Here is a 22,435-nt window from a genome sequence, read left to right as displayed (position 1 = left end):
GCTGCAACCAGCAATGGCAAGGAGCAGGTGGCAACTACCAATTGTTGCAGGCGAAAAAGGGTACAGTGATGTAGAGGAGGGGCAGGCAGCAGCAATGACCAGGGAGAGGCAGTGGCAACGTGAGAAGCAGACACAACCAGGCACTTAGTGGGCACAGGTTTGGTGGTAGCAGCCACTTGCATGCCTAGCTAGCGCCTGCAAACAGAAGACGGGCAATGTCAGCGGGTACAGCACAGTTGGGCACTAGCAAACTGGAAATCTGCGACAGCAGCTCAAGCAAGGGCGCTGGCATTGCACGCTGGATGGGTGAAGCTACCTGGGCGCTGGCTGGTGGTGGATCTGGAGGCAATGGCAGTGTCGGACAGATGGACAAAAGGCAGCACTGCTGTCAGGCAGCACTGGCGGGTGGCTCGCTAGCAGTGTGGAGCTCAGGTGGCAATTGGGTGGCATAACTAGTGGACCTCATCACTGGTGTACAGCAGCTGAGCTTCGAATAGCTGTACTATTCCATGAATGAACAAATGTTAATGATGGCAGGATATCAGGCAGAGCAACACCAGCGGAGGTGGCTATTCAAAACCCGCATGGGGACTGCTGTAATAGCAAACGCGAGAAATCAGAATCAGCTATGGAGGAGAGGGGATTGCTCTAATAGCAAACGCAAGATATCAAAATCAGCTATGGAGGAGAGAGAAACGAGACTGTGAGAATGAGTAAGCTGAAGCTAGAGAGTAGAGTGTACTTGCTGAACTGAAAGATAAAGTGAAAGTACAACTCCAGTTTAGGTCATAGGTTGACCTAACCAGCCTTCCACCAACTAACTAGAGCTAGGTTTATTTACTCTGAAGCCTAGTATCACTACTTTAAGTTCCTAAGCCAGCGAAGTGTACACACCCTACATTGACACTGTAATAAGTGTCCACACCACACAAAATACATTGGGCACTGCCCAGAATTGATATATTCTAACATGAAATAATTTGCCTTCATTAAGTGTCACAAAGATTCCTAACAAATGCAAAACAGTATAACAGTTCTCACATGAAGATCCCAAATTAATATTTACACTCTTGAAACCAATATAACGCTCCTTGAAAACGCATTCAAAATTGAAGCATAAGTTCTTCAAAAATTTTGATTGGAAAGTTGGATAGGTCACATGGTCTACCGAACACGTTATTTTTCCAGGCTAGACTTGAGCTGAAAGTTCACAACTGCAAATATATCTTTCTACCATTTCACATGTGACCTTGGAAGATCGCCGCCAAAATTGAACCTTCAGGTCTGGCAGATACTAGACAGATACTGAAATCCTCAGCGAAGTAAGGTTCATGTACAGAGTAACTAAATGGCCCCGCAGTGTTGCTCTAAAAACAGCAAATACATCTCTTTATTTGTTGGCTAACTGCAACCTGATCCCAGAACACGCTCCAAATAATTCAATAAAAGATGAGCCCAGATCTCAAGCCGTTGCTCTCTGAGGGACAGATCTATAGCATGCTCTTTTCGCAGCACGTATGATGTCTTCAATCTGTAGCAGAAAATTAGCTGGCAATCATCTAGCAACAGCAGGGAATAAAAGAAAACCCTATTACAGAAACAACCACCAACTGAGGACTTCACAGTTAATAGGGCAATCCACCAGTACCTGAGGAACAGCCATTCGTTCTAGATTGGCAGCATAAGGCATTGGAACATCTGCACCTGTTATCCGCTCTACAGATGCATCCAAATAATCAAAGCTTTCTTCCACAACACTCATGCTGTAATAAAGTAAAAATTTGTTAAAATTATTAAACATCATCACAGTTGCATAATCACATCTGCTTGTAATCGATGCATTGCAAATACAAGTTCTCAAACTTTCATAAAAGTCAACCATAGATGCTCTGTACGTCCCTCCTGCATATTCTCTCTTGCCAATTTCAACAAGACATTGAGCTACATTGTTTCAAGAACTATCCTCTCACAGTCCCCACACTTTTCCTCCTAGTCATGGTTGCTCATGAAATACAGGAATCATCAACTTCATGCATAGAGCTGTCTCAGTAGATTTTATCTAGATAAGGTTTGTTTACCATATCTCAGCACCAATTCCATTTTGCGGCCATCCTTCTTCAACAGTTACAAGCCTGTTTGTTTTTCGCACAGAATTATTAATTGTTGCTCTATCCAGGGGCCTGATAGAGCGTAAATTTATCACCTACACAAGCAAGGACAGATCTTTCTGGATTAGAGCATCACGAGTGATATAACTTCCACAAGAATTATGAGACAACGTCAAAAAATGGCATTTTGAAGAGTAAAACAGGTATGCTTCACCTCAGCACTGATTCCCTCATTTGCAAGTTGTTCTGCAGCCTGTAATTTCATGAAGAATCAAAATATCTCAAGGATTAGAAGCTGTAACTTGCACAAAAACTTTCACTATTTGCAAAGTCAAAGCTACAATACCAACAAAAAAGATCATAACAGAACATCTGTGGGGTTAATCTGGGGGTTTTACTCATGAGAACCGAAAGATTTGTGCAAAAGCTTCAACCCTGTCCAACCAATCACCTTAAAGCCTTCCATTGACGGGTTGATTAAGCTTACTAGTTTGGCTAACTCATAATGGCTCCCTATAATTTGTCAAATAGAATTTCAACCTTCACATGTTTCTCAACCTATCTACTTCTAATATATAAATTTGTATTCTCATGAGACGGAAGTTCTATCCAAGTTTCATCTTGAAACAACTTGAGCCCAAATTGGACACGAGTGGGAAATCTGACAAGCCTGCATAAACAAAGTGAAGATACACCACTGTTGTATGGTACCGGTACTCAAGCTTGAGATCCTTTCTTTTAACCCTACATTCCACTTTCACATGAGACTTAGAGAGCACTTCCACTGCCAGTTCCAAGAGTGATTCAGACCACTATCCAGGATGCTGGACTTCCTAGATCAGCATTGCCTTGGACTCTTCCTTCTTGGAGCTGCACCAACATAGAGACCACCTCTTACCATCCCGAGGAAGTCACCTTGGGGATATACAGCAGCTTCACCCATGGAAAGAAGTTGGTGGAGTATGTTGACTCTTACACATATTTGGGGGTCTCTAACAGCAGCAGCAAAGACTAGACTTACACGAGGATATGCAGCACTTGGAGGGCTAGAGAAGTAGTGCTCGCACATACAGTTCCAAACCCTTGCACGAAGTTATGGCTATTTGCTACTTTAGTTACATCCACACTCATACTGGACTACAAATATGGGGGCTCAAAATTTACAAATATGGGGACCCAATCTTGACCATCGCAGTAGATTAGGCCGAACATATGATGGATGGAGATGGATGGAGAGGCCACTAGTTTCCATGATGCAATCGCCTGCCTTCTAATGCACTCGCCATTCCTTGGGGAGTACAATACTGTTGTCACTCGCGTGCCTCCAATGGCTGAATTCCGATCAAGGAACTAATTTGCAACACCTTCTCTCCCTCTCTCTCAAGCTGGATACACTCAATGAGCCTCCACCAGCCCCAACAAACCTTCTCTCCCATTGCATGGACATTTTTGCCAAGTGGCAACCTTCTAACCCCATTTTCCAGTAATTCCAGCAAACTAATTAATTTTCAAAATTAATTAGTTCTGAAATATAATTTAGAACTTCTAACCCTACCCAAAATTAAATGTGCCCATCCACAATTTGATTGGCTAGGCCATTTGCAACCCCAAGTGGTCTCCAGCCTTAATTGACCCTTAGACTGGCAATAATTATTTAATTAATGCCTAGTCCCTAGTGTCACCAGTGACACTTCTAGCCAATTACCTATCCTAGGGCCAAATTGACACCAACTAAGATCCAAAACCCAATTGGCATACCTTGTCACAACTTTTGCCTTTGACATCCACTACTTCGTCAAGGTCATTGGCCTATTACCATGAAATAACTACCATGTGCATTACATATGCCTCACAACATTGTACATTTGATTATGTTATGAGCAAGAGCAAAGCATCTCAAAAACTTCACGTCCCTATGACACCAGTCTCATTCCTACACAACGCGTGGGTACTCCCTCAACACATATATGCACAACTAGCCCTTGTGTTCTCACAAAAACGTGCTACAGAGGGTGATATATCAAGTTGGTATGCCCAAATGACATCATGGTTTGAGCTACATGGTCTTAGCATGGAGAGGTTGTCCCCCTTCCAATACTCCCTCAACGCACCATCTCTCACTTTGAGTCACTTAGATATTGGCAACATCATCATGCGAGATCTTACTCAACTAGAGACCAAGAGAACATGGTTGATACCAGTGCAAGAGACCGGGACGAAGATGGCCTTTTATTGAGACCATTTTCTCCACACTACTTAGGATGGCTTTATTATACGCCCGAGATACATGCATACCCACCTATCACATGGAATTAGATGTGCTATTGGCCAAATACACACCTCCTCACACTAGTTAAAGATTGAGAATCCGAGATATACATCCCACACTTCTTGTATTGTTTGGGAGCTAGGGAATACTAATCAAGATTCATGCTATGATAAAAACAACTAAACTAGATTTTATCTAGCTAGATCCTGGGGAGGGTGAAGATGTGGTTAGATGATATGGACATCATATGTTTGTATATGAACCATGGTTGCAACGAGTTTTACATCAACTCAAAACATACTTGCACTTAAACTGAATATGTTTGTGATATAGTCCAGTCCTTTCTTTCCATGTGTTATGTCCTACAGCTTAGATTTGTTACAGCTTTGGTGTATCATGATCGCCCAATCCTCCCATTCATGGTGGAAGCTTCTAAGTATCCATTTTGTAGCTAATGTGTTGGCTATCATCTCAACATTAGGTAACCAATCCCTCCACTTTTTTAACTAGGATATAGTCTGCCCAAACTGCTTTGGAGACGTAAAATTTGTTCATGTCTCCTTCGTAGAGACCATTTCGTGCCGTGCCAATTGTTAAACTATTTAAGCCCTGAGGTCGAGAGTCTCCAACAAGCTAAAGAGTAGATAATGGCTAGAATGATTATGTGTTTGAGTACTAGAGCTCATCTTGCCAAGTTGAATTGTAGACCTTTCCATCTGTCCAGCTTTTCCTTGATTGTATCTCAAACCTATTCCCAACTCAATTTTTGAGAGACACTAAATCCCATGGGTATCCCTAAAAGTCTAAAGACTTTACCTTCATCGATGATTTTGCAACCCTCCCTTATCGGCCAATCTAAGTTAACTATTAATATTTTAAGACAATTTGAAAAAGAAGGAACAGAGAGCAGATCATTCTTTACTATACCGTTTGTGTCATTGGCATTCTGGTTTAGAACCATATGCTTGTAAGCTCAAAGTCTGATTGCTTGGTTGTTGCCCTTTCTAATTTTCTATTCACAACCCAACCAAGAGCATGAAAAGTAATTGCAAATAGTGGAAACGGGCCAATCAACACCCTTGTTTGATGGATCTTTGCAAGAAAAAAGAATCATTAAATTCACCATTGAGTGCAATTCTAGTGGAGGCATTGCCAAATAAAACCCCTACATATTTGATGAATCTTTTTCCAAAACCCATGTCCTATTAGTGATTTAAAAATTAATGTCCAATCCAATTTGTCATAGGCTTATCAAAGTCTATCTGGAAAAAGACGAAGTCTTGTTCGGTCTTTCGGGCATATTCAAATCCTTTCCATAGACTAATTATCAAGTCTAGGATGTACCTTCCTTTTATGAACCCTTTTTGTTCCTATCTAATCTAGCCATTTAGGCGGTTAGTCAGTCTATGGCTAGGGTTTTACTAGTAGTTTGAGTGGTTATCTTCAACAAAAGAGTAATACTCTATAATAGAAGAATGCTGCAACCATGGATTTTGGCCATTAAGAGAGGGATAGTGTGGTGGCATAAATGGCCATCTATATTCCCATACAAAAGCTTGGATTCCACCTAAATACATCCAAGTGTTCAACTAGGGGTAAGGTCATAGGAATCTTGAGTCTACGATGGACATATTTACACCTATCCATACTATAACGATGTTGCCTAATAGATGGCATTTTTGAACAAACTAGGACATTCAATATATGACAATTTCTTTTTAAAATATCTCTCTTAGTAGACACTTCATGACCATCATCAGCAATGAGTCATGACAATGCTCATGACACTACAATAGAATGGGACTATAGACATGATCGATGGATGCACTTTTACAAGTGCATCTAAAATCTTGTTAACTATGCATATATCTACAAATTTTATCTTCATTTTGGAATACACATTTAAACGTGCTTGGAAAAAATATCAATATTCAAATCTACTAGGAGTTCATTGTCTTTTCAAGATAAACAAGGTAAAAGAAAAGCTGACTAAAAGAGTGATTGATAGACTAGACACAAGATGAAAGTCAAAAGTTCATAGGTAAGAGCTATCATGGAGAGAGTGCATTTTATTCTTTTTACACTCTTCTTCTCCATACAAAATAAGACAAGTTTCTTTTATTCTTCTGCTGCTATCTACAAAGCAATAGTACTACTTGTAGCATGATTGCATTTATAGCCGTGTTTAACATGACTAAAATGTAATTAATAATACTACTTAAAACATGATTGCATTTAAGTACATGTTTAACAATGCAGCTAAAATGCAATTAGCTATACTATTAAACATGCATATAAATGTAGTATAGAGTAATGTTCTCTATTATTTGAGCTTAGTAGCAATTTTATAGTATTTCTCTACGAATTCTCTGATGTATTTTAATTTTAACTTTAAAATTTTGATTTTATTTCTTGTTGTTTCTTTTGTTTAGACATGGAGTTACATATCATTGAATATATCTTGTGGCATGCATAATACTTCTTTGTTGAGAACTTCACCATAAAAGCACTAGAATACGTTCACACTCATGACTTTGTGATCAACAAAGCAGGGAAGAGAAAGACTTAGAAGGGACTTCACAAAACGATTGCATGATGAGGATTAAAAAATAGCCCGTCATTACTATTAGAGAGGTTTAAGAGTGAGACTTGCTTATACCCTTTGATATAGAGAAGGAGAGTGGAGGCTACTTTGTAAAGTTTTAATCAAGCCCTAACTACCTCTAATGACCTAGAGGGTGTGCAATCGATCAATGCATGTGATAAAAGGAAGCTTGTCTAGCTTGTGCATGTCTACATTTCCGATGTTGGATGACCAAGACTATTTGTTGTTGACTGACATAATGATTTCACTAGACATCCGTGAGGATTATAGTCTCACTATCTTAGCGTAGTTTAGTGAGGCTCACTCAAGGTGGATAGTGGATGAGAGAGATTTGCATCTCTTGGTTGATTTTGTAGTGGAAGATGCAAAGTCTGTTACAAGTGAGCAGATCCTCGAAAGCATTGAAAGGATTATAGTCTCACTATCTTAGCACAGTTCGGTGAGGCTAACTCAGGGTGGACAGTGGATGAGAGAGACTTGCATCTCTTGGTTGATTTTGTAGTGGAAGATGCAAAGTCTATTACAAGTGAGTAGATCCTCGAAAGCATTGAAGTGGAGGCCAAGGCTTATGGGTGACAGCAATCGCCTACTAAAGAAGGAAGAACTGCAATAATTGAAAGGCTCAACGTAGCCAACATGGGAATTATGAGACTTCAGTTGTGCAAGAGGATGAGAGTGGCACAATCCCATTGTGGATGACACGTTTGCTTAAAAGCAATGAGAATTAATCACTATTTAGTTTATGCTCTCCTTGGTCTTGGTCAATGATAGTTCTTTGTTTTCTTTTCTAAGAATGCATCTTTGCAATCAGGTGCTAGTGTATAGCGATGACTTCCTTACTCAATCGAAGGGCTGAAGGGCATTTGCTCTACTAGTAGTCAATAGGATAAAAAAAAGATGCAACTCTCTCACAATACATTGGTAAATTGGATCATAAAAACTACTTACATATGCACAAATACTATGTCATGCAATGTATTGTAGAGAAAGATTTATTGATTTGAATAAATGATGTACATTATGTTTATCGTTACAGATTATAATTTTTCACAATGAGTATTTTCCAGACAATGCAAGACTCTTCTTTTTTGTATTAAAGGTATTGACTAGGTTTTGTGGTGGCTATGTCCTTCCAACAAAGAAAAAACAATTTTGGTCAATAAGTAATTTGCATTATGGGTGTTTGGCATCAAGCATGGATGCCAAACTTTAAGGGCCCCTTACTACATATCATATGCTGCTCATGCTATTGCAATGAGAGTTGAGGATGTGCACAATTTGCATCCTTAAAAAGAGAATTTATGCAGTGGATAGAAGGCAAGGTTCATGTGGGATCATTGCCTCCAATAGTGTCGGCACCACTTATATAGCTGCCAACTTCAAAGGATGAGGATAATGAAGACAATGAAATACTTGCAAAGAAGATGGAATGCCTTCAAAGAAGACGAAACCATCCTCTTTGAGCTCATGAAGCTAGAAATAAAAGAATTGATTATCTGATCGTTAAGCCCCATCTTTAGCATTATATCTTCCTAGAGGCCAACCATTGTAAAAGCTTGCCATATGCACATGAGTTACTATATGCTTCTTTTTTTTTTGTTTTGATATTTGTAATGTAAGAGCCATATATAAGTTTTGGCGCATCCTCTTTGCTTCTTTTAACCTTGTTCTATCCCAAATTACTCTATAAAACCATTAAAAAACTTTTAGTAAGCTGTCTACCTTTTTTCCACCGCCACCGTGTCTTCTATGTCTGAAGTACGTGGTCATTGCTTAGTAATGAGACTTCTCCATTCCTTCGGTGGACCAAATCGACAACTCTATCTCCAATAGAACGTTTTCTCCACACTATTGAGGATGGCTTTATTATACGCCCGAGATACGTGGACACCAACCTATCACATGGGATTAGATGTGCTATTGGCCAAATACGCATCTCCTCACACTAGTTAAAGATTGAGAATGCGAGACTCTATGTTGTGCTAGAGATTGTATGGTGTGAGGACATGGATGTAATGCGTGGAGATAAGTGTGCCACATAGGTGCACACATGTAAAGTGTGAGTACTAGTGTCTCACATGGGAACACACATGGAAAGTGTGAGGCTACATAAATGAGGCCTTATCTCTTCTATAAAAATGTAACTATCATATGCAATGTAAGATAGAGATCTGTTGAGTGTGCAATTCATTTATCCTCTTCTTCTATAACTATGTCTTCTTGGTATACTATAATCCGCTGTGATTATGTGTTAATAATTTTGAACACAGCATGATTAACCCCACATTGGGATTGTTAACATGCACACACAAGAATGGGAGCCCTCCTTGCCCCCTACCAGATGCATGATACACTGCCTCCTGTCATACCCACTAGATGCAGCTAGTGATAGATTTCTGATTGATCACCATGAATTATACTTTACATGATGCATTCCGTTACACTTAGTTTTTTCAGTTTTTACATGATACTTGAGAACATGGATTTTAGCATATATTGATTTTTATCATAGGCTAATTTGGCATGTAGTAGACATTATTATTTCTTTCTTTCTTTTTCTTTCTCTCAGAGGTCACTTGACCTCTAATAGCCATTGCCTATCACATTTTTTTTCATAATAGACACTGCCTGTTGCATGGAAACCAAATATATGTTTGGATCACAATCTCCATGGATGTCCTCTCCAGATATCTATGCTGAAATGTGGTACAGCAATGCCAAAAAAATGATGTGTCCTAAACATAAGATGGTGCACTGCTCTGGTGGCCATGCATAAAAAGTCAAATCAGAATAAACCGGCCATATGCAGTTACCTTCAAAGCATAACCAACCATCTTAGAGAATGCAGTGATGGTTACATCAGTTCCTTCTCGTTCAACCTGTTTTTCACCCCAAAACCCCCCCAAAAGAAAAAAAGAAAACTATAATATGTGAAAAGCTTGAGCAATATGACAGAAAATTTTCATCTATTCAGCCAGCCCTACCTTTGCCTTTCCTATTGGAAGGGTGAAACTAGGATCCAACACTTCAGCTGATACAGGAAACGATTCTCCATACCTGTGCAGTTACAGAAAAGCATGAGTACTACTTACACAAAGACCCTCAAGTTCTTGTGCAATGCTGGCCAAAATTCCAGAAATTGTGGACCTGCAACAAGAGGTTCCCTCTTGATGTACTACATCTAGTACAAATCTGGTGATCACTCTAGCACAAGATCGCATTTCTTGAGCATCTAGCATTTGAAATTTGCAGTCACAACTGTGCCACCTAGCGCCTGGACTCTGAGTCTTGCATTCACAATATTGCAATCAAGAATTTGATTTTTGCCATGAACCATGAACAATTCAAATTAAAAAGATGCAGTATTGAATTCATAAGATTTAAATAAAAACATTCCACCATCCACTCCATGGTAAGCATCATATGGTCTAGAACTATTGGGGCAGTTTTTCATCATGAGCCACAAAGCTGATGTCTGTTGCTTCGATTCACCTGACAAATGCATCACACTAAACCCTAACAGTAGACAAGAACATAACCTGGGTGCGCACACACTGGCACCCAAGCACAGTGATTTTGGGAAGAACCCTAAAGACTTGACTGCCTCCAACCCACCAGCCACATGCTAGAGCCTGTTGATCTATGTGCATCTACTATAGACTTGTATAGGCCATGAGCTCCTCTAGCTTGTGAGCTAAGCTCCAAACTCTTCTAGATCCCCCAACACACACAGAATGCCTCCCAACTAGCAGCCTCATCCCTATGAAGAGAAAACAACTTCAAATGCTAAAATCTCTAACTATGGTCATTTTGCATGTCCCATGCACAAGGCATACTCCCCCTCTTCAAAATGTTCACTCTTGGGCTCAAAAACTACATCAAAAGCAACAGTCACAAAAACTAACTTGGAAGCTAATATTGTCAAAAATGGTCATCCAGGTAATTCAAACCTATAAATGTTACCAGTATGAAAGGAACCAACAACTATTCTTGAAGAGTTATTTTACAAATGTGTCTTTTATGTAATGTCTATTGTCCTCATGTAAGTTCTCTGCAATACGTCTAGAGCATACCCAAATTTGAATCTCTACTCTAATAAGAGTCCCAAGAGAATGTGTAAGTAATCAATAGCCACTTTCGAAACTAGGAAGATTATCATTTGGAAGATCAATCACATCGTGCATGTTGTCCTACACTTGGAACGATCAGTAAAGTCAACTATCCTTTGCCTTGCTTGGAAAGGTCATCAAAATATCTCATCTTTCTCAGACTTGAAAAGGTCATGAAATTCCTCTTTTGCAATTGTCTAGACACCCTAAGCAATCCTCAAAATAAACTTCGTCAAGGAGATCCAAGGGACAAGCTAGCACAACCCACAACCAATCAACCATAAACTAATCTGGCCATCAGTCAACCAATGAGTTTGACCTTGTCTCACCATTAGGTTGGCCATGTGAGAGCAAGAGTGGGCTTCGCAACTTCCTCCACCAAGTTCCAACACTAGAGAGACATCAAACTACCGTGTAGTCCACAAACCATATGAGACCTCACAAGCTAAGTACAACCTTATCCTTCTCGACAACAATTGAAGGTAAACTTGATTGTTCTGCTTTAGATTCAATGCACAGACCTATTACTTTTGCACCAAGATCAGAACCGCCACTTGGGACCTATCATCCTATTGGAGAGACTAGCACGGACTATAAGTCTACTATTGAGCTACAAATGCATTAGCTTCTTTAAAACGGCCCCAAAACATGCTTAATCAATGCATATTACCAAACTTTATTGAAAGCAACACAATCCTAGAGAATTTTTGTGTCCCACATGCAAACCCTAATTTAGGAGGCCCCAAACTTTCTATAAATAGACATGCTGCCCTCCATTCAGCTAATCTCATTTTTGTAGTCTATCTGCACCCCATTCACCCAGGATATATCAGTCAGAGCTGCCCATCATCATCAGTCATCATCTAGCGCCTGGTGCTCAGCCTTCCATTGCTGTTTCAGAGTCCACACAGCCAGGTAACTACTACTCACACCTTGGCAACTGCTGTTTCAGCCTGGTGACTGCTGTCCTATCAAGAGTTAACCCTATTTCACACATCCTGGAGCTGCCAAACGGCCATAAATGCTGCCACCCTGATCTGCCCACACCTGCAATAGCCGCATTTTCAGTCACAAGCTGATTTGCTGCTGTAAATACAGTCCTACACTACTGCGTTTTGATCTTTTGCTGCTGCCTACACTACTATCTACACTCACAGAGGCTGCCTTGCTGTATTGCAGGATCCATAGTACAGCAATCTCTCTAGCTCATTATCTCTGCCTCAATTCCTGAGACACGAGAGTTCAAGGTTTGATATTCATCATTGCATAGTGTGTTTGCTACATTGAGCATCTTCTCTTCAAATTCATTTATTTTATTATTCACTCTGTTCATTGTCTCTCAGTTACCCTAACCCTAACTGTGTTTTATTATCAATTTGTGCTTTGTCATACAATTGTATTCGAGTTTCTGTGTTAGGGCATTTCCTTATATGGTATCAAAGATATGTACTCTCTACAAAAACCTAGACCTTAATCTGAAAGCTCTTCTCAGAAGCCAAGAACTACAATAGGAAAGATGAAATCGAACACTTCTCCTACTCGGTCTCCAAAGGCAGATATGCCGAGAACTGAGCAAGAACGGCATCCACCGCCAACTCCGCAAGGTTCTTACACGAACGGAGATCCTTTTGACTATGTTGGAGACACACATTACTATTCCACCGCAGATGAGAAGCTACAGCTAATCTTGGCTCATGGAGTCAAGAAGACCAAAGAGCTATGTCGACAAGCCTTTAAACAAAAGCTGCATGAACTAACTCTAGAAGTGGTGACACAACTTAGTGATGTAGTTGTGTTCACACTACAACACAACTAACTAGAACATTGGAAACTGCCCATGGAATTGGCAAATTCTAACACTCTCCTACAGTGCCAATGTGGTAGAAGTATACGAAGATCAATCACCAAAGGGTAGCAACTTCAAAGACTTTCAAAAAGCCTCAAACTTCTCACGAGGAGGTGCTTTGGTAAAAATGTCTACAACATTCTCCTATGTAGGGACATACATCAAACTAATCTCTCCTGCATAGCATCTCTCTCTGCCATAACGATAATGTATCTCAATGTGTTTCGTACAAGCATGAAACAAAGGATTCCATGCCACTGCAATAGCACTTTGACTATCAAGAAGAATGGGTGTAGGACCCTTGAAAGAAATTTGTAGATCAACCAACAATCTACGCAACCATACACATTTCACTATTGCGGTGAAAGTTGCCCTATACTCAACCTCACAAGACAAGGTAGCCATTGTAGGTTGTTTCTTGCTTGGTCATGAAATGCATAAATAGCCCAGAAAGAAATAGTATCCACTAATAGACCACCTAGTGTCTGCATCACCAACCCAATCTAAATCATTGTAAGCCTATGAGTGCAAGTCTCCCCCTTGGGAAATAATAATACATGTGACCGAGTACCTTGTAAGTATCTAAAGATCCGCTTAATAGCTTGCCAATGTATGGTCCGTGGTCTGTGCATATATCTACTCACCTGAGATACTACATAATGAATGTCAAGAAGTATGTTGCAAAGGTAAATAAGACAGCCAACAACCTGGTTGTAAACCTCTCCTCCATAGCTGGTGCATTTTCTCACATTTGATATCAAAGCAGATTTCATGCAAGTTCCGATGGTGTCACTCCACCCAAGGTCCTATTGCCCCTAGCCTTCATACGCGCAAAGGGAGAGAGGGAACTGCGAGCTACTCAACTTAACTTAGATTTTCTTGTAGCAACCACCTCCAGCTTGAAATTAGCCACCTTAGTTAGCACCACTGTTGCTGCCACCAAGGCTACCACTGCTCAACCACCAAGCCGCTACCTAGCTACGTTGTACTATGCCAAATCTGCCAAGAGCACCACCTCTACACACTTGCCCATCTGCCAACACTTGAGTTGCACTCCTACCAACACCACTAGCAACTATTCACATTATCCTCCTCTCCTGCACACCTATTCGTCAGGGTTGCCAGCACCTCGTTGACTGCGCCTCCTCTTGCGCTTGTGCATAGCACCCAAAGCCACCACCTCTTCCCTATCTACGCCAGTGCTCTACCCACCTAACACTAGCGCCACTTGTCAGCTCTACTCCCCAACTCCGCTTACCCTAGACCACCATCTACACAAGTGTCATTGCCTGCTCCTCGCTTATTGCACTTGGAGAGTCAACTACCAAGTGCACCACCTCTGTACTGCCTTGTAGCACCTCTACTTGCACTCTGTGCCACCATTGCCTACCCAAACTACTCCATCTCCTTGACAGCACTTCCAATGCCGCCAATCGGCTACCTACCTCCTAAATCAGCAGTTTCAGCTGCATTCCTGTCTCACTTGAAGGTCCCAAGCCTACTCTATACATTAAGAATGAAGGGGGACACAAAGTGGCAAGTTTGGCAATACATATATGCAATTCACTATGTTTGGGACTCATGATATTAATGCTGGTCATGCAAATGCTCCATATAGTGTTGGTCATGAGGAGAAATGCAACTAGTGATGCATGCAATGTATGGGAAAATGTATACTGGTATGGCTGGTAGTATGCGAATTCCCATGCACACTCACATTGCAATGGTCCAAAGTATGCAAACAAGAATGTTTCCTTATGCCAAATTTGTGGTAAGACAGGTCACTGGAAAAAAGATTGCCCCCACAAGGATAAGACGGACACCAAGAAGGAGGAAAAGAAGACCACAAAGGATTCAGGAGCAATGGTTGCTCCTTCATCAATGGCATTTCTACATTTAGGTTATTAAAACTTCTTCACCAAATCCATCTGATGCAACATTGATGGCCCCACAATCTTGGGAGTGGATCAAAGACAATGGCGCTTCTCGCCACATGACCCCTTCTCTCGATGGTATTGCCCATATGCATCCAATGCATGGATATATTCTCATTGGTAATAGTTTTCATGTTCCTAGACAAGACAAGGATGATATGCAACTAATTTCGGATGGGCATGGCAATGGTCACACATGGAAGATTCTTTATGTTCGAGGTTTGGGCTATCATCTCCTTTCGGTGAGCAAGATTTGTAGACTTAGCCTCACGGTTGAGTTTGACAAGGATTCCTTTCAGGTTCTTGATGGAAAGACTAGACAGGTTCTTTGACTAGGGCATGAGGAGAATGGTGTCTATAAGATGCAAATTTCTTCAGCCCTTATTTCTCTTCATCTTACTTCCCAATCTTAGTCCAAGCTATGGCATGCTCGGTATGGCCACCTCAACTATGAGTACCTTAGAAAGGTAGCTCATGACCAACTTGTGTGTGGATTGCCTAATGTTGGGGTGAGCCACATGCCATGTGTATCTTGCATCCATGGCAAATTGCATAAAGATTAGATTCCTACCAAGGCTTCAAGACGGCAAAGGAGCACTTAGAGCTTATTTCTACAGATTTGTGTGGACCAGTGCAAATGAAGTCCTTAAAGGGGAGTCTTTACTTTATGCTGATTGTAGATGATTACAGCAGGATGATCAAGGGATTCATCAGAGTTTGCTAGCACTAACACTCCTCAAGAAAATAGCATACTGGAGTGCAAGAATAGGAGTGTGCTCGAGATGGCCCAAATTATGATGAAGCATCGACAAACACCTTAGTATCTTTGGGCCAAAGCAGTGGCCACCACATCCATATCCTAAACCGGTAACCCATATTTGCCGTTGTTGGTATCACTCCTTTTGAGGCGTATTTCGGACTAAAACCAAATGTTTCCTATTTTTGGATTTTTGGATGTAATGCTTATGTTCGCATTCCAAAGAAGCGAAGTGATCAGTTTCCAAAAGCTCTCAATCACAAGGTACTAGATTTATAATCCCATCTCACGGGTTGTCTATAGGAGTTGAGATGCGCAGTTCCTTCAATTTCCAGCTATATAGAGGGGTGAGAGGAGAACCCTATTCTTGGAAATCCAAGTGATCATTGGGCACCTGAGCCAATGCCTATGGAGCCTATGCATCTTAAGGCTCCATATACAAAGCAGAAGATTGCTTCTCCATCGGATTCCCCACTGGTAGATGTTCCAAAGACTTCTCATTGGGCTCATGAGCCAATCCATGATGCAAGGATTGAGGGGCTTTCCAAGAAGTGGCATCTACTAGAGATGGCCCAATGCAATCTCAAAGGAACCAGGCACATTCCACCAAGCTTGTTTATGCTAACTATGGTTTGATGACCCGTTCCATACAAGATAGGAAGCCGACATTGATAAAGAAGGCTTTACACTCTAATCATTGGCAAAAGACCAAGAGCAAGAGTTGAGCTATTGAGTAGAATGGCACTTTGTACCTTGTGCCTGGCCCGTTCATTGCATGGTGATTGGAGTCAAGTGGGACTTTAAGACTAAGTATCTTAGTGATGACACCTCAACGAGCACAAGGCATGGTTGGTTGCCAAAGGCTCTGCACAATAGCCAGGTGTTGACTTTCATGATACCTTTGCCCCTACAGCTCACATGTCCGCCATTCGGACAGTGCTTGCACTTGTCAACCATAGGAGATGGTCAATTTTCCAATTGCATGTCAAGCCTACATTTTATCCAACCGTTGTTGATGGTTCAGCTTTGGTATTACGAGACTAGACAGATTCAAACTGGGCAGGTGATGTTGATCATCGAAGACCGACCACACGCTATTGTTTTTTTCTAGGTACAAGTGTGATTTCATAGAGCAACAAGAAGCAGCCTACAATTACCCTTCCATCTACAGAGGCTGAGAACCAAGTGGCTTGCACTACTACTTGTGAGACTGTTTGGCTTCAAAGATTGTTCAAGGAGCTTGGTTGTTCATAGACAGGAGCTACTACACTTTTGTGCAACAATGAGAGTTGCATAGCCTTTGCACAAAATACCATGCTAGGACAAAGCACATAGAGATCCAGTATCACTACATTCATGAGAAGATCTTGGACCGGACCATTGATGTGGAGTATTGCAAGACAGAGGATAATGTGGCAAGGCACTTCCTCACGCCGTTCTTCATTAGCATTCCAGATCCCTTAGCATTATGTTGGGAATAAAGGCTCATCGTGCCTTTTACACTGTTCGGGTGTGAACGCACCCTTACACTCTTGTACTTTATATATTATCTAAACCTAAAAGTGGTACATCCGTCATTGTACCAAATATTGATTGTGTCGTGCTCACACTCTTGCTACTCACTCTTTTCTATGCTTCTTCCTGCATTCAATCTACAATCTCGATTCTAGCTCACTCAATCTCAATCCTAGCAATGCCATCAAATTGGTATTAGAGCAGGTGACTGGCACGAGCAGATAGGTGAGCAACTAATACTTCAACACATGCCGTGCAAGACTAGCAGGCGAACCCAGTCCAGCACAGGTTGCAGGTCGATACCACAGACAGTCCGGGCGACCTGACAATCTGAGCAACAAGTCGTAGGCCCGTCGGTAAGTAGCAAGACAAACCGAGCGACCAGACAATCCAGGCAACAAGTCGCAGGCCAGGCAACAGATTCGACGGGTATAGGCGGCGCCAAGTGGGCGCCACAAAGCATTTGACTAGCGTAAGACGGGTCCTAGTCAACACCAGGACATGCCCGTTCTCCTTTTTCTTAATTTTCCTTAATTTCTACCTTCTTTTTTATTTTCAATCTCCCCTTTTGCGAGCATTCACACGCACGAGCACAACATACAATTTTGCCCAAGAAAATTAGGGCTTTTTTCCGATTTGGGGATTTCAACACAAGACAAGACAATCCGACTCAGATATTGCATAAAACAAGCTATTATATTCTGATGTGGAGAGTTCTTTAATAATGGAAAAACTCAATAGGCAAAATAATTCAACAAACAAGTCTTCTAATCCATTGCACACTAGAGGCAGATTTCAGCAAAAGGGCTGTTCTGAAAATAGAGCACACAGCAAATCTCGTGGCAAAAATGTGAAGTGCCATCATTGTGGCAAAAAAGGAAACTACAAACGAGACTATTTTCAACTGAAGAAAGAGAAAGGCAAAAACAAAAACACTAAAGACAACAAGGTTGAGAAAAAGGACAACCAACTTGCAAAGAAGAGCAATGTAAAAATAGAAGAGGTTAATGTAATCACTCATGAGAATGACACTGACGGTGATATACTTCTTGCTTCTTCTTTGAGTGCACATGCATTGATTGCAAATTCTGAGGATAATATGCACAATTGGATACTTGATTCAGGTGTGTCTTTTCATGTTACACCATATCATGAGTGGTTTTCTAACTACAATGGTGGTATACTTGGTGTTGTCCACTTGGGGGATAACTATGCATGTAAAATTGCAAGCATTGGCAATGTGAAAGTTGAATTTCAGCATGGCTGTTTGTTTTGCATAATGTGAGACATGTATCTCAGCTCAAGAAGAGCTTGGTAAGCACAGGGCTGCTAGATGATGAAGGCTATCACACCACCTTTGGGGATAGCAAATGGAAAATTTGTAAGGGCTCTCGCATTCTTGCCAAGGGATCCAAAAGTGATACTTTGTATCCTTTGCATGTATCTAATGTGGATGACCATGTAGTCGCCATAACCGAGTAGCCAAGTGTTTCTTTGCGGCATAGCCAATTGGAATACGAATCAAACTAGAATGAAAGTGCTTTCTTGCTTGGGTTATTTTCCATCTTTAAGCCTTAAGGTATGCTGATTTTGAACAGTGTGATCATTGTATTTATGGTAAACATGCTCAAAGGTCACATAAAAAATCTCTTTCTCTAAAGTCTTCACCCTTAGAGTTGGTACATTCAAATGTATATCAAATGCCAGGATTCTCTCTAGGGGGAAATTAGTATTTCATTACCTTTCTTGATGATTCCGCATGCAAAGTATGGGTTTATCCAATCCATCACAAAGACGAAGCCTTGGATAAATTTAAAATATTCTTGGCACTTGCTAAAAATCAAACCAGCAAGACATTAAAGTACCTTCATTCTAACAATGGTGGGGATATGTGTCCAAAACCTTTCAAGACTTTTGTGACAACAAAGGGATTAAAAGGGAACTCGCCACTCCTCATAATCCACCCCAAAATGGTCTTACCCAATGTATGAACAGGACCATTCAAGACAAGGTCCGTACAAAGCTGTCACATACTGCTTTACCTTGTGGCTTTTGGTGGGCAAAGGCTGCTATGACAGCCGTACACTTGATTAATCAATCACCAAACAGGTCTTTGAAGGGAGAGGGAGTCCCTCAAGAAACGTGGTTGGGCAAGCCACCTTCGTATGCTCACTTGAGAGTGATTGGCTACAAGGCATTTGTGCATATTCGCAAGGAAGAACACAACAAACTTGAGCCAAAGTCCTATAAATGTATTTTCCTAGGATATGGTGATGAAGGTGAGATGGGGTATCGACTATGGAATCTCGAGAAAAAAAAGTAGTACGTATCAATGATGTTATCTTCCAGGAAGATCGCACGCACAAGCAGCCCGAAAAGGCAAAGGAGGTCAGAAGGGTTGTATTCCAGGAGGATATAGCAATAGGACAACAATGAATGCCCGTTAGACAGTAGCAAATACCTGCTGTAAATGTCCCTGAAAATGCAAGGAATGATGCTGAAAATGATCAGAAAGATCTTGCCCATGATGTACCACAAATTCAGTAAGAACATGTGCCTTTGGAACAACCAGAACCAGTTGTACAGCATGCTGAACCTGCAGAACAGCAAGCTGTTAATGCAGATTTGTAGGCTGAACAACCAGCAAATCTTAACCATTGGGTCCGTAGGTCAACTAGAGTGCAAAGACAATCAAATAAGTTCGTTCCTAGTATTAACTATGTGGCTGATTATGTCATGTTAACAGATTGTGGTGAGCCATCATGCTTCCAGGAAGCAATGGACAGAAAAAACAGTAAAAAATGGCATAAAGCAATGCTGTCAGAGATGGAATCTCTCATGAAAAATGGCACTTGGGATTTGGTGCACTTGCCTAAAGGGCAAAAAGTGCTACCATGCAAATGGGTTTACAAAATGAAAGTCACTTCTCGTTTGAAAGTCACTTCTTGTTCTCTACCAAAGTACTGTTGGGAATAAAGGGCCATCATGCCTTTTATATGTGCACGGGTGTGAACACACCCTTAGCACATTGTACTTTCATACATATATTTATCTAAAAACCTAAAGTGGTACACTCGTCATTGTACCGAAAAACGTGTTCACTCTCCACTCTGCTCTCTCACACTCTATGTGTCTCTCTCACTACACGTAACGACTGTCTGCCTCAATCTCCATGTCTAACCTTTCCCTACAAACTGGTATTAGAGCCAATGGCTCACTCAAGCTGTTGAGGGGTAGATCAACAGGTGTAACAGTCTTGTGGATTGTTGACAGGTGCAGGCGACACGTAGAGTCTCATGTAACAGTCTTGTGGACTGTTGAGGAGCGGGCGACTGCTGCGTGACAAGTGACGGGCTACACGACGGGGGCTCCACACAAACTGTCGACCTATAGAACGACGGGAGGCTGCACGACCGGGCTCCACGATTGACTTGCGAACGAGCGACAGGAGCGACTAGCTAACGCGGCGTGAGGAACCTGCAACAGGCACTGTATCCAGCGGGGCAACCAGCGCGAACAGCGAACAGGTGGCGTCAGCGTCACAGCGCACAACTGACGGGGAGCAACGGACCCGTCATCAATTTTTTTTTTCTCTTCAAAATCCTTTGAAATTCCCCCCTCTAACAAAGGTTTCGCGCGCATAAGCACAAAATCTAAGATCTATGCAAAATCGGCTCAGAAATTTGGGGCTTTTCTCGAATCTGGGGATTTGAACACAGAATTGGACAATCTGACTCAGAAATTGCAAAGTCGATGCACATTTGCTCGGGAATTTTGGGGCTTTTCACATTTCAGTGAAATTCTTTCAATTTCACTGAAATTAATGCACGCAGGACTTGGAAAATTTGGGGATTTGTCCAAATTTGGTGTGAGCAAGATGCAACAGTGATATCTGTCTCAGAAATTGCAAGAATTTATGACATTTTGTACCCGACATTTGGGGCTTTTCATGTACATGCACAAATTGGGCTGAAATTAACCCAATTTCTTGACATTGAGGCACATTGGACCCCGTGCAATTTGGGGCTTTTGCAGTTTGGACAAAATTTGTGCAGCATTTGGTCATTTTATGTACATGCAGGTTGAATTCTGCGCAATTTGGACATCAACACTTGGTAAAATTTGGGGGTTTTGCTGAAATTGATTTATTTTGCCAAAATTGGACAGTCCTATGCATGACAGAGGAAATGCAGATGTGTGTTTGATGCTTTGAGCACAAAATTTTGGGGCTCTTGACCGTTCGTGTGAAATTTTATGTCCGTGGGTACATGTACAACAGAGATTGCAGCTAAAATTTTGGGATTTCTCATGTAATGTGATGCACATGCCCTTTGGAATAGCTGTAATCAGTTGGATAATGCTATAGCACTTGGTTTGGTGCTTCTGAAAACTTAATTACAGATCTGAAATCTGTACTTCTGAGTGGTCATTTATTGCTGATTGTACTTGTTTGTACCTTGGTCACTTGGGTAACAGTTTGGGCTTGCATTTACTGGTTTTTTTGTCACATTTGGGCTGAAAATCATGGTTGGCAGCAATGACAGCAGTAATTTGATGCACATAAAGAAGCTTGAAGGCGCACATAATTTTGCAGTTTGGCAAAAACAGTGCTACAATACCCTGTTACAAAAGAAGCAGGCAAAGCCGATCAAAACCAAAGGGGCAAAGCCTGCGGACATGGATCAGGATGATTGGGATGAGTTGAATGAGCTTGCACGCTCAACCATAGAGCTATCAATTTCTGATGCCTTGCTATTCAACATTGAACGTTTGGATTCTGCATATGCTATATGGACTAGACTAGAAAAACTGTATGCACAGAAGAGTGCTGCAAGCAAAGTGTATTGGCTGAAAAAGCTTATGGATTTGCGTATGAAAGAAGGTACAGCAATGTCTACTCACTTGAGTGAGTTTAACTCCATTTTCAGCCAGCTGGTTGCCTTGAAGTTCATGATTGATGAGGAATTTAAGGCTACTTTCTTGCTTTGCACTCTACTAGAGAGTTGGGATACATTCATGACTGCTATGAGCAATTCTAATGTGATCCTTTTGTATGCTGATGTAGAGAGTGCTCTACTTATGGAAGAGATGAATCAGCAGAACAATGCATCCAGTAAGTCTTCCAGTGCTTTGCATACTAGGGACAGATCACAGCAAAGGGCAAATATGATGGCAAGGGACGCAGTAAATCACGTGGCAAAGATGTTGAATGCCATCATTGTAGCAAGAAGGGTCACTTTAAACGTGACTGCTACAAATGGAAGAAAGAGAAAGAAAAAGGCAAGAAGATAG

General features: G+C 41.3%; 1 protein-coding gene across 1 annotated transcript in view; it reads right to left on the bottom strand.

Annotated features, from left to right (window-relative positions):
- Positions 1 to 1,102: 1,102 nt before the first annotated feature.
- Positions 1,103 to 22,435, bottom strand: part of LOC148030689 (pyruvate dehydrogenase E1 component subunit beta, mitochondrial-like) — a 46,197-nt gene continuing 24,864 nt past the window's right edge. Inside the window, exons 9-14 of the mRNA XM_087687041.1 lie at positions 9,967 to 10,039; positions 9,796 to 9,861; positions 2,323 to 2,361; positions 2,079 to 2,203; positions 1,649 to 1,763; positions 1,103 to 1,531 (exon numbers count right to left, since the gene is read on the bottom strand). Coding sequence (XP_087543167.1) covers positions 1,463 to 1,531; positions 1,649 to 1,763; positions 2,079 to 2,203; positions 2,323 to 2,361; positions 9,796 to 9,861; positions 9,967 to 10,039 — 487 coding nt within the window. The 3' untranslated portion in view covers positions 1,103 to 1,462. The remainder of the gene's footprint in view (positions 1,532 to 1,648; positions 1,764 to 2,078; positions 2,204 to 2,322; positions 2,362 to 9,795; positions 9,862 to 9,966; positions 10,040 to 22,435) is intronic.

This window comes from Lygodium microphyllum, chromosome 10, assembly GCF_053477565.2.
Source record: "Lygodium microphyllum isolate KBCC chromosome 10, Lygodium_microphyllum_v1.1.10, whole genome shotgun sequence".
Taxonomy (NCBI): Eukaryota; Viridiplantae; Streptophyta; class Polypodiopsida; order Schizaeales; family Lygodiaceae; genus Lygodium; species Lygodium microphyllum.
Note: the sequence above shows the minus strand (reverse complement) of the source record. Positions and strands in the feature narration are given on the sequence as shown.